Raw genomic sequence first — 13,618 nt, 5'->3', positions numbered from 1 at the left:
TCTCTACTTTGTTTCATTTTTTTTTCAGACTGAAAATTCAAGTTTGAATGAAAATTAAGCCAAGAATAGTAAGCAGTTATATAAAATTCTAACAAAAAATTAAAAACCTGTCACTATGCTACAAAGATGTATACAATATATCACTTCTAAATATGAATAGGGATGAAACTATCTAATTTGGATAGGGAAGATGTTTTGAAGCCAAGCCAGAAAGTTTGCTAATAAAAGTAATTCAACATAAAATGCACACATTTGGTTTTCTTTAAGAAGAATGCTGGGGCTGGAGAGACCCAGTAGCTGAGAGCACTTGTCTCTCTTGCAGAGGACCTGGGTTCCAGCACCTACATGTGCCTCACAAACTTTCACAGCTTCAGTACCAGAGGGATCTGATACCTTCCCTGACTTCCTTGGACACCAGGCATACATATGCTGCACATACATGTATGCAGACAAAATACTCATAAACATAAGTTTTGAAACCATAAGAAAAATAAACCAAATCAACCACCCAAAAAAGGATGTTGGGGCTTGAGAGACAGCTTAGTGGTTAAGAGCAATTGTTGCTATTGAAAAGGACCTGGTTTTGGCTCCCAGCAGTCACATGGCAGATCCACAGGCACTGTACACTGATACAGACACATACACGCAGACAAAGCACCCATACATTGTGAGGCACTCCTATGCATCTGTAAAATTGGTAGAACAGATTAAAAAGAATGGACCTTATGAAAAACTGGAATGAGCTATGATTATCTAAGTCCAGTTAAACAGACTGGGATTATTTATAAAAGCTATAACCATGTAGAAACTTCAGGTGTATAATGACATGATAAGTAGAGACCTAAGCAAAAGGCTATTAGAGCTGTGAATCCTTATCCAAGAGAAAGGAACACCTTGTTTGCCACCATGAAGCATTTTGACCAATGTAGTTCAGGTTGCCTTGGAACTCACTGTAGCTCAGGCTGGCCTCTAACTGGTGATCCTTAGCTTCCTTGAATGTTGGAATCATAGTGTGTGCTGCCACATCTGACTCTAAGAGTGGCTAATCAAAATGTCCCACAGTTTAGATGAAGTATATATTCCCAAGATGAACAAATTCCCTTTGCACCAAGTCTGTGCTTACTAAGAAACCCTCCCATTACCTTGCTGATATGGAAGGGATACTTTAAATAGGAAGAAAACATCAGGAAGGTAGGCCACTGATGGTAAATTAATACATTTTCATGCCACTTTAGCTTACTTTTTTGTGGATTGGTTAAGAGTGAATCAATTTCTCTGGTTGTGATCAGTTGGACTATAAAAGTTTACAGTCCCACAAAGGTGATGATCAGAAGCTGGTGAAGTTATCTAGTAGTAACTGTGCTATAACTGTGAAGGGTTCTCAACAGTTCCCAAAGTATTCCTCTATACACTGTCATATGAAATATTGGCTTAGATGGCCAGTAGCTCTCACTGCTCAACCTTTAGGATGAAGGTCAAGAGGGTTGACAGCCATATATGGAAACTGATGCAGAAATAAGTTTGGTCTGGAATGTGTGCTGTGCCATGGATGACTCCCTGGGATTGTTGTCACTGCTGACGACTGAGCCCAGGCCTCTGGCGCACACACACACACAGACACAGACACACACTCACATTCTGCACTGATACTAGGCTAATCAGCTAATGTGTCTTTGAACCACCTCTCAGGCATTAATAAAAGATAAGACTACGAAGATTACCACTTTTCATTTTGTGATAAAGGATCTAATAAGATTAAGACTAGTGCACAAAGTTTTACTCTGAGAGTAAATTTACTCAGAGTAACTTTTCCTCTGAGAGGTCTATGTAATAACTGGTCTTTAACATCAGGCAATGTGTATAATGTAAAGTTTATTCTTGAGCTGAGGTTTGTATTTTAGAATACAGTAGGGCTTGCCATGCATTCCGGGTTCTAACAAAGCATATGGACCAACTAGTACACCTGCTAACTCCTCATCACTCATGAGGTTAACTTTTAGCCTCCTGTGTGGTTCTGGGAGTATACCACCTCCAATGTGCCACCATGAGCATGCCACCATTCCCAGCTGTTTGTTGTGTTCATCTCAACTACTTTTGGAAGTGGTGACTGAGCTAAGTGACAATATGTCTAACTATAAAAGCCAAACGAAATCAACACAGACTCTACATGGAGTATTTTAAGAGCCAGTATGCGCCAGTTCTGCTACCTAAGAAGCTAAGACAGAATCATGGTGAGCTCAAGGCTTTCCTTAAGTACAGAGTAAGTTTAAGGCCAGTCTGGATAACTTAAGAGGACTTTTTGGCATGAAAGATGTCTTGATTTCAAACTTCAACTGTGTTCACCCAGTCTCATCAGGAATTCACTGACCATCTTGTTGAAACCCACACCAGAACAGAACCTCTGTTCAGAAGACCCAGGCTCTGGCTCTAGCTACCTGATAAGAATATTTAGACAAGAAAAATAAAGTGAATTAAGTATGTTTTAAAAAAGAAAAACACAGAAATTTGTTAGAAAGCAAAAGAAAAGTTCTATACAAGAAATATTTTTAGTTACATATGAAAGCAACCTCTTTGTATATTATTTATGGTAATGTATAGTATACCTTATTATGTTTAATTCCATCATCAGTTTCTTCTCCCCAGAGCTGCCCATCATCAAATAAAGGTGAGTTTTCTTTCATGGCAGTATGAATCTAATTAATATACAAACAACACATTAAGTTTGCTGAGTCTATGATTTGTAAAATTTACTTTGAGTAATTTCTAAAAGCATTTAAATCATACAACTTAGAGTTATAAAAAAAGAGATTTAGTCTTAAATCTCTTAGCTACCTGACCCCTGACTTTGGAAAGAGACTGTGTTCACCCAGTCTCATCAGGAATTCACTGACCATCTTGTTGAAACCCACACCAGAACAGAACCTCTGTTCAGAAGACAGTCAGGGATATATAGAGAAATCCTGTCTTGAAAAACCAACCAACCAACCAACCAACCAACCAAAAACTCAAAAATCAAACAAACAGAAAAAGAAAATATCAAAAACAAATAGAACATGTTGCTTCCTATGAAGAAAACTACATTTTACTGAAGAAATAAAGAAGTGAATAAATAATAAAATAAAACTGTCCTAAGTGACAATTATCCCAAATTGTCAAGATGAGAATCCTTCCCTAAATGTTTTTAAATGTAATTTGAAACCAAATGGAGGTATAAGTGTGTGTGTGTGTGTGTGTGTATGTGAGTGAGAGAGGGAGGAAGATGGAGAGGGGGAGAGGGAGAGGGAGAGAGGGAGAGGGAGAGAGGGAGGGAGAGGGAGAGAACAAGACATAGAACTTTTAATAATCTGTAGGCTGGAGAAATGCTCCATGGATAAAGTGCTCATGAGCTCAGAGTACAAGATGGAGGATCTGTGCATCTGTACTCAGTGCTGGGAGGTGGGGACAGGTGGATCCTGGGGGCTGGGCAGATGGCTCAGTGGGTGAAGTGCTCACTGTACAAACATAAGGACTTCAGCTTGGATCCTAACACCATGTAAAATCTGGGCAAGGCTGTGGGTCCCTGTGAACCCAGCAGTGGGAGGCTGGATGGGCTGCTGAGACACGAGAATCCACGTCTGATCCACAATATGACCCTCATGGGCTAAAGGTAAAGCTGTCACAGTGTGAGTTCAGAGGATATACAGCCTTGATCTCATCCCTTGCACCCTAACCAGAAACAACAAGCTTTCCCCCCAAACCAGCATTCTTGTACATTGATAAGAAAAAGAGAGGGTTGGAGAGAGGGAGCTAAAAGCACTCTATACAGCCCAGGCAACCTGGGTTTGATCCTACACACGTCACTGCATGTATGTGTGGCACTTGCACATGCACAGGCACACACAGAGTAGTGATAATGAAGATGTAAAAGGAAAAAAAAAACAATAGACAATTACTCTTGTATGAAACTTTCATGTCCAGCTTTAAAAACAAAAACAAAAATAAGAAAAAATTTAGCTATATTCTTTATTCCTTGTCATGTTGTCAAATATTAAAAACATGAACAAGAGACCTGGCTCAGTAACCAACTCCAAAAAGTTGTCCTCTTACCTTCCAGGTGTGCCATGGTATAAGCATGTCTACACACAACTTACACATACGGAATAATAAATTAAAAAGCCCTTTAAAGACATCAGGGCTGGGAGGTACAGCTCAGTTTAAGAGTGCTTGCACAGCATAGGAGAGGCTCAAACACTAACGGGGCGGAGTGGGGAGCAGGCAATGAGTTTAGGGAACTAAAAGTCAGTTGAAACCTGGACATAAGCCAAACACTTGAGTCCCAGTTTCATGGGTGTTTGAGGTGGGAAGATTTTAGGATTACCTGTGAAACACAAACACAAAGTTTACATTCCAAAAGCCAAAGCAAAATAAGTACTCACGGTATCCTAGCCATCCTTCCTCAAATCCCAAGCAACCTGATAACAAAATAAAACTCATAAAACAACACCCACCCCCCCCAACCCCGCCATCACTGACTCAGCTTGACATATGAGTTTCATACAATGGGGTTAAAGGTAGCAGGGGTATACACTTGTAGTTCCAGCTTTAATTAGACTGCAGAAGGAAGATTATCTGAGCCCAGAGTCTGAGTACAGCCTAGGCAACAGTGAGATCCACTCTCAGAAATCCCAACCAAAAAGTGTCTTGAGAGATGGCTCAGCAGTTAAGAGCACTGACTGTTCTTCTGAAGGTCCTGAGTTCAAATCTCAGCAACCACATGGTGGCTCACAACCACCCGTAACAAGATCTGATGCATTCTGGAGTGTTAGAAGACAGCTACAGTGTACTTAGATATAATAATAAATTAAAAAAAAAAAGATTTAGCAGAGTGGTGGTGGCACACGCCTGTAATCCCAGCACTCTGGGAGGCAGAGGCAGGCGGATTTCTGAGTTCGAGGTCAGCCTGGTCTACAGAGTGAGTTCCAGGACAGCCAGGGCTATACAGAGAAACCCTGTCTCGAAAAAACCAAATCCAAAGAAAAAAAAAAAGAAAGAAATCCAAACTAACCAACCAGTATAAAGTTTAAATCAATAGCAGAGGCAGACAGTAAGATGTAAAACTATGAAAACAAGCTGTTTTAAAATTTCCAGATAGGCAGAGTTTAAAACAATAATGCCTATCCCAGGCATGCAAGGCTCATACACAGCTGAGCAGAGACAGGGTTTCTCTGTGTAAATCAGGTTGTCCTTGAACTCTGAGATCTGTCTGCCTCCGTTTCCTGATTGCTAGTACTAAAGGAGTATGATACCACACTGGTGACTGAGGAGTCTGTATAGCCCAAGTATCCCTGGAGGAAGATTTGTCAGTATGTAGCTTAAAAATACAGTCACCCCTTACTTAATGATGGAAATACATTCTGAGAAACAATCAGGTGATTTTGTTGTGGGAACACTGTAGTGTACTTATCCAGACCTAGGCAGTATAGGTCAATTTGACGTGACCCCTTGATCTAGTCAAGAGACATGAGACATAAAGCTGCTGCCAGAATAACATGATACTGTTTTACAGTGAATGTTCTTTGTTTTAAATAAGTAGTATACTCTAAACGTGTTAAGCAGGATAACTCCATGTGCTATATACTTTTATATGGCTGCAGTACAGGTTTATATCAGAATCACTAAAGACAGGGGCACATTTTACAATGGTTCCATCACTAGGTGATAGAAATGTCTATATTTGCGATAATTTTATGGGACCACTATGTCATCCATCAGTGACAGAAATGCCAGCATTTGACACATAACTGTATGGTTTATAGAGTAAACAGGACTTTGAAACCTATTCCCTGGGCTTAAGTACTCAATGGTGGGACTGCCCTGGATTCAACTCTAATACTACAAAACCAAATAAATATATATCCAAAGATAATGATTTAAGTTATCTATAAGTTGGGAGAATACTCATTCTAAATTTGCCCCTAATTATTATTAATTTTAGATGAATAATGATTTCATTTTGAAAAAAGAAGAAAATAAATTTCATGAAGAAAAACTATGGACTGATTTTTATCTAAGCTGTAACACCTCAAGAGAACAATCTCTGTGTCAGAACTTCTCCCTGCCCACAGTTTGAAGAACTGCAAATCGAATATGATTTGAAAACTGAAGCAGATTTTCAGACAAGTTGCAAAAGTAAGATAGGGAGAGAGATGGAAAAAAGAAAAGAACAAAACCAAAATGTTTAAAGGTAACAAACTATCAGCTAAATACCTTGATGCAGTCTATTAGCCACACCAAGGCGGCCACGATGTGAGGCCACGTGTGAGGGGCTCCCACTGTATACATGGAGCTCTTGGACAGTGCGAAGGGATACCTATGAGAGACCAAGAAAAAAGGGTGCCACCACATTAGGAAGCCACACTAGAAGTTACATTTTAAAGCGTCACGTACACTGGCATCGTCCTAGCTGGTAGTGAAGGTGTTTGAGTCTATCCTGCTGAGCTTATTCATCAAGGATTTTGTGTATTTATTCAGTTCCACAGATTACTTTGCACTCACAACTCCTTACATTGCAGTGTTTAGCAACTGGATATAGTAGGCATCTCTTAATTACTCTTGTTATTTTCCTGAATTCAGTGTACTTCTATTACACATTTGTGATTATCTGTCACTACATCTCCTTCCCTTCCTGTGTTTCTTCTTTCTTTTTTTGTTTTTTGGAGATGGTTTCAACTCAATAGCTCATAGCCCTTCTTCCTCAGTTTCCCCAAGTGTCAGAATCACAGGTATAAGGTACTACATTTGGTCTGTGCTTAGTCATTCATATGTGTGTATGTGTGTGCACACGCGTGCGCGTGCGTATACAGGGAGTTCTGCCTGACATAGATTGTTCTCTTGAGGTGTTACAGCTTAGATAGAAATGAGTCCATAATTTTTCTTTATGAAATTCATTTTCTTCTTTTTTCAACACACACACACACACACACACACACACACACACACACACACACACACATATTTATCTCTGTGGGCCGGCCATACCACTCTTGTGCAGGTGGTGCTGGGTTGTAGGAGAAATCAAATTGAGCAAGCCACAGAGAACAAGCCAGTAAGTAGTTTGCCTCCACCTTTCCTGCTTGTGTTCCTGCTCTCATTTTCCTCAATGATCAATGTAACAGGAATATGGAAACCAAATAAACTCTTTCCCCAGTTTGCTTTGTTCTGTGCTTTGTCCAACTATCAGAAAACCAAAATTAAGATGGCTACACTTTTCTGTAACAAAACTGTTACAGTTTTGTTTTGTTACTACAAACTGTGGTAACCAAGCCTCCCCTTATTTATGTTTTTTTTTTTGAGACAGGATCTCACTGGGAAGCTTTGGCTAGCCTAATATTTACCATGAAGACCAGGGTAGCCTCGAATTCAGAAATCCACTTGCCCTGGCTCTCAGAGTGTTGGGGTTAAAGGCCTGCATGATGATGCCAGGCTGTACTTCATATTCCTCATTGTTTGAGCTTTATGATCTATTCCCCAAAGTTCTGTAATATTTCAGAGCCCACATCAATGAATCCATTTCTGTATTAATGGGCTAGTGAAGGAGTAGCCTTGTTAGAAATGCAATCTCTTTGACACATTTGCTCTTTCTTGCCATATAGAACCCTCTAGCATGTCATGACCCACCAAGAAAGCCCTTCCTTATTAGAGGCTGAGTAGATGCTGAAGTCAGGCTTTGGGGCTCCTGTCCATCATAACCAAGAGTTAAGTCCCTCACTCATGTGTTTGAAGCCCACAGATTTTCCGTATCAAGTAGTCTAATATTTATATGTATCTTACAATATATAATACATAAATATCTACATACTTACATACTTTTAATTTTATTATATAGATGTTTTGGCTGCATGCATGTATAACATATGTGTGTGGAGGCCAGAAGAAGAATTGTTATATATGAATGTGAGCCATCACCTGGGTATTGAGACCCTAACCTGAGTCCTCTGGGAGATCAGCCAGCACTCTTGACCACTGAGCACTTTGGTTCAATGACTCCTACATTTTATGAATTATTGAGCAGTGGTGTTTCCCTACAGGAACAAAAAAAGTGGTATACTCCAGTATCTATTAATTTTCCTTTCTCTTCAATTTAGTCTACAAATATTCCTCATAGTACTCATCTTCAAACTAATCCAAACTATTCACAAACTTATTACAAGTCTTCATTTGCTTCTTCTCTGTGACCTGATAAGGTCTCTAGACTAACGGAAAACATACCCAAGTTCTTTAAAAATTCTTGGGACCTCTTCTTCAGATTTTGTATCAGGAAGTTCGTATGATGGGCACAGAAAGCCATAAAGAAAGGCGAAGATCTTTAGGAAATCTTTAGTGGATGGAGCTTGCAGAGACTTCATGGATACACTATATACATAACCGTTTTCTGTAAGAAACTACAAACATCTTTATGAAGCATTGAAAATTTCAGACTAGAAAAAGTATAGGCTACAAAAACACTCAATTCAGACAATTTAAATTATTGAATACCTCATAGAGTTGTCGAATACACTGCTGAATGAACGCTTTGTCATTAAGGGGTCTTGGGTCCTTGATTTTTTCAGAACTGGAAAATATACCAAGTTGACTATTCCTGAACCCAGTTCCGCTAGTCCTAGAAGTATATTTTAAAAAGTCTATATTATTTCAAGGCTATACATAACATACACATTGTAACATCATCAACAAATATCAAGCTTTAATTTTTAAATAATTAAACACAAGTGTATTACTTAAGGCAGAGGGAGAACATAGCATGAGGTTATAGGAGTTTGTTTCTGGCATAGAACGAGGTGGAAGCAAAACATACTCTGGGACTGGGGATATAGCTCAGTGTTTTCTTCAGTACATGCAGTCTTCTAGCTCAATCCCCAGCACCACAAATGCCAAACTGAACCAAACTAAATTTCTTTGTGCACCACACTGCCAATACCACTCATTATTCTTGAAGGTATGCTTCCAGAGCATGGGTCTTCTGCACAAGTGTGTTCAGTGACCTAAGCACTGCCATGTCTACTGACCCATACCACTATTCCTAGTGGAATAATTATCTTGGAGTATTAAGAATTTAAAACATTTGGTCTTTGTGAAAAACTCAGTAAATATTAGATTCTGTAAATATCCATCTCTATCCATCAATCCTTAGAACTGCTCTAAGAGGAGATACTGCAATTATCTCCCTTTAAAAAAAAAGGATGTTTTTAATCTGTGTGCAGTGTGTCTGTATAAGTGTGCGCCATGTGTGTGTATGTGAGAGAGAGAGAGAGAGACAAAGAGAGAGAGAGGATAGAGGACAACCTGCAGGAGGAGGTTGTCTTCTCCTACCTTGTGGGACTGGGAGTTGAAAGCGCAGAAATGTTTTTAAATATTAAAAGCATTTTATTTTTGTGATCATAAGAGATTATGATTTAAAGTTGAGTTTATAAGACATTTTCTGAGTTTAATTTCTAACATAATTAATACTGGCAGACATAGACCATAAAACAAAAGCTCTCTGAAGTCACTATTAGCCTTCAGAGTATGAAAGAGTTGAAACTCAGCTGAAATAGAAGATGGCTCTTCTTTATTCATGTGATTCTGAGAACTAGGTACAGAGCACAGTAGACTTAACCATCACCTTATAACAACAGAATCTGTTCACCACTAGTATCATGTAAAGCAGACACCACCTAGAATTTTGACCAACTAACACAGGAAAACTGGATCATAACTCTAGCTTGAAAGCCCCTTTACAAGCCATTATTATTATTATTGTTATTATTATTATTATTAATTATTGATCTCTAAGTGAATGAATGAATGTAAGAATCTACTCATAAAATATAATTAAAAACCTTATTACCTTTTTCCAAATATTGAGATTTTTCTTTCAGATGTAGATTTGTGTGTACTCAGCTTTCCAAAGGTCAATCTCTCTTTGCTTTAAAGAAGAATAGAAAACAACTCTTTAAAATAAATGTAAAAATACCAGTTTAAGTAATTTTTGAGATATGTTAGAACTAATCTTTTTCCTACTACCCACATTTTTTTGAAAATCACTAAAGTTTTTGGTAGCTATTATCATTGGGATGAGCTATCTGTAAGATAGTATAATTTTAAAATGTTAAAAATTCTAATCTATGTTTTTTAGTTTAAAATTTATTTATGTGGCTAGAGAGATGGCTCAGCAGCTAAGAACACTGATTGCTCTTTCAGAGGTTCTGAGTTCAATTGACAGCAACCAAATGGTAGCTCATAACTGTCTATAATGGGATCCAATGTCCTCTTCTAGTGTGTCTGAAGACAGCTACAGTACACTCACATATATGAAATAAATAAATCTTAAAAAAAATTCTAAAGAAAGTTTAAAAAAATTCATTTATATATGGATAAAAACCTTATGTATGAATAAAAACATAAGTATATATTTAATTATTTATTTGTTTTAAGTTTTTCTTTTAGAACCTACTTTTTTTTTTTTTTTTGGGTTTTTTTGAGACAGGGTTTCTCTGTGTATCTCTGGCTGTACTCAAACTCAGAAATCCGCTTCCCTCTGCCTCCCAAGTGCTGGGATTAAAGGCATGTACCACCACTGCCTGGCTAAAACCTATTTTTTAAAATTCTTAGATAGGATCTTAGTCTGTATTTCAGGATGCCCTTGGACTCACTATGTAGTCTGGGTTTGTCTCGGACTCAAAAATTTTCTCCTAGTACCATACTAGGTACAGCCATCTGAGTCATAGTTTCTAAACTATGAAAAAATGGCAATGACAACATTTTTGCTTTTAAGTACAATTCAATGTTCAAAATCTTTTTTGGTGTAAGAAATGTGCAGTGGTTAAAAAAAAAAGTGCTTCAAATATCCAGAAGGAAAAATACATAAATAGTTCACATTTCTAAAAGTAGTGGAGCCTCATACTATATCAATTCAAATGATTTAAGAATGGCTTATTAAGTAGCTAGCTTATATGTATACTTGTAGGATATGGTACCTAGTGGGTTAGAGACAGCCTGGGAGAGCAATCTCAGAGTGAAAAACTGATGCTGACCAAAAGAAATTCTTTGGTTGGTTGCTCTGTGAACTGTACAAGCTGGGAACTTACTATAAAGCCGCACTGGCCTTGAACTCACATTGAACCATCTTCTTCCAGGAGCCTTTTGAATACTGGAATTATAGGTGTGTGTGTGTGTGTGTGTGTGTGTGTGTGTGAGAGAGAGAGAGAGAGAGAGAGAGAGAGAGAGAGAGAGAGAGAGGATACCACACTGAGCTCTGTAGCAAGTTCATGGGGGGAGAGAGAGAGAGAGAGAGAGAGAGAGAGAGAGAGAGAGAGAGAGAGAGAGAGAGAGAGAGAGAGAATACCACACTGAGCTCTGTAGCAAGTTCATGGGGACACCTGCCCCCAAACTTGAGGACATTACTTTATAGCTTATCACCAAAACAAATAAATATGCTTCCATTTTATTACTACGTTTAGTAGCTGGAAATATCTTAATAAATTCTGAGTTATACCATGGTCCGTGCTTAAACAGTTAATAACAAAGGAAAAAGAGGAAAGCAAGCACTGACAATCATTTTATAGTAAAGAATCTGACTTTGGGAATTGGAGAGACAATGAGCTAAAACCTAGCATCTTGCCTACTTTTAGATTTCATTGGATTGGCCCCCAATCCAGTACTACTGGGAAGAGACAGGATTCACCAAGACATCACTTACACTTGTATACTAACCATTTCTGACACTTTTTTGCTCTAGATAGTAAAGTAGGCAGCTGAGAACCACAAGGGGCGGCACTTACGTTTGAGGGGTATGAAGGCCTGGTTTATTGAGGTCCAGGGACCTTAACTCTTGCATAGAGAGGCGGCCAGCACCACAGGTGGAAACTGAACTGCGCTTCATGCTTGTAACCTAATTCAGGATTTCAATGTTAGGAAAATGTTCCAGATCCAAGTAGTTCATTAAGCATCAGTTATTATCTTTATCTTCTGGTAGAAAAGCAACTAAGTTTGTTTCTTTACGACAATCTTTTCCTTGTATGCTATATTTATTTGTTCCTGTAAACTGAAGTTCTTACAAAGAACACCTATGTAACTTCAAGTATTAAATACACTTAAATACCAGACACGTACAACACAAGAATGAATAATATACGATTTCTTTATCACACAGAAATTCACGATCACAAAATTTTACTATGTTAGCCCTGAGCACGTCACTGCTATCTGTTGTGTCTATTTTAATTCATGGGCTGCCTGACAAGAAATTTAGGTTCCTTTACTTCTCCCTCAAAATGTTTCCTTTGGTTTAAAAAAAGTGTATAAGTACTTCTTGGGGGTTCTTCTTACACCCCCTTTGCTCCCAAATAACTGCATGGTGTTTCTTCAGCCCACTTTAGCCGGTTTTGGCACCCGAGTGAATGACATAGAGACCTGGTATTCTTATTAACAAGTTGCTGGCACTAAGCTGATCAGGTTCTGAGCTATTCTAACTCTATGGCTGCCTACTGCCCAGACACATGGTTCTTTACCTGGAATCTGAGTTTTGCTTTGGTTCACCCTGGTCCATGCATGTGTTCTTATGGCTGTTCCCTTCCTAACATCTCTGGACTCGGGTACTTCTCTAGGACCCAAAACTGGGATCAGAATCCTGCCCAATTCTCATTTCCTGACCAGCTAATTGGCTGATCATCTCTTAATTAGCCAATCAGAAGAGATTGGTTAATTAAGAGATGAAAAACAATTCTTACATAACATTGAGACTGGAGATGCTTGACAGAGTCAACTTCTGGACTACAACCAGATTTCAGGGCATAAAAATCAGCATCTAACTAAGCAGTGTACAAACTTTACTACTTTACTACACCTGGTTTACGATCAACACGCTGTTTATCAGTCAACACTCATTACTGTCTTTCTGGTTCTAATCTCCCTTTCAACAAAGATAATCCGGTTCACAACATAGGTTGCTCTCACTTTCAAAACAAGTACCAAAATATTGTCTACGTCGGATCCTGTCTCCATCTCTGCAGCAGACAGTACGCACTCAGCCCTAGTTTCTACAGAGGGTTAGACAGATCGCATTTTATTGTTGTTTTGAGCTGGGGATGGAGAGCCAAACCCTTTAGCAAGCTAGGCTGGGCACTGAGCCACATCCCTCCTTGTTTTGGCGGCTTAATATTACTCTCATGATTTCACTGTTTTCCAGACCTTGTCCGTACACGGCTTAAGATGCAGCATCAGGAAGGGAACACAGCACACCAATCAGCTTCCCCCTGTCAGTCCCCACTTGTTAGCATCCCGTTCTCCCGCTACCAACGTTGCCTGCATTGAGCAGGGCCGGGCAGATGCCACCCCAGCTACTCGCAAGAGTTAGCTTTAGCGCCGCGGAGCATCTTACCACAGACAGAGCTGACCCCACCTCAGTAGTTACCTTTCTCTCGGCTTCTCAACGTGACTAAGCGCCCAGCTTTCAGTAAACAGCACGACTGCACAAGGAAGCAGCCGCCAAAACGAGAGCTTCCGTCTCGGTCAACACCGGGAGGTTTGAATTTTAAAATCTCCGCCGCCAAAGACAACAGGACTGCGGCGGCGAGTACGCATGCGCGCTCCCTCAGTGCCC

The 13,618-nt window shown here is 39.2% G+C and overlaps 1 protein-coding gene across 1 annotated transcript in view; it reads right to left on the bottom strand.

Moving 5' to 3' along the window:
* Positions 1-13,595, bottom strand: part of Ndc80 (NDC80 kinetochore complex component) — a 32,759-nt gene extending 19,164 nt beyond the window's left edge. Inside the window, exons 1-7 of the mRNA XM_052193809.1 lie at positions 13,430-13,595; positions 11,799-11,908; positions 9,866-9,943; positions 8,515-8,638; positions 8,248-8,420; positions 6,247-6,349; positions 2,604-2,693 (exon numbers count right to left, since the gene is read on the bottom strand). Of these exons, the coding sequence (XP_052049769.1) occupies positions 2,604-2,693; positions 6,247-6,349; positions 8,248-8,420; positions 8,515-8,638; positions 9,866-9,943; positions 11,799-11,899 (669 nt within the window). The 5' untranslated portion in view covers positions 11,900-11,908; positions 13,430-13,595. The remainder of the gene's footprint in view (positions 1-2,603; positions 2,694-6,246; positions 6,350-8,247; positions 8,421-8,514; positions 8,639-9,865; positions 9,944-11,798; positions 11,909-13,429) is intronic.
* Between the last annotated feature and the right edge of the window lie 23 nt (positions 13,596-13,618).

The sequence above is a fragment of the Apodemus sylvaticus genome, chromosome 9 (assembly GCF_947179515.1).
Source record: "Apodemus sylvaticus chromosome 9, mApoSyl1.1, whole genome shotgun sequence".
Lineage (NCBI taxonomy): Eukaryota > Metazoa > Chordata > Mammalia > Rodentia > Muridae > Apodemus > Apodemus sylvaticus.
Note: the sequence above shows the minus strand (reverse complement) of the source record. Positions and strands in the feature narration are given on the sequence as shown.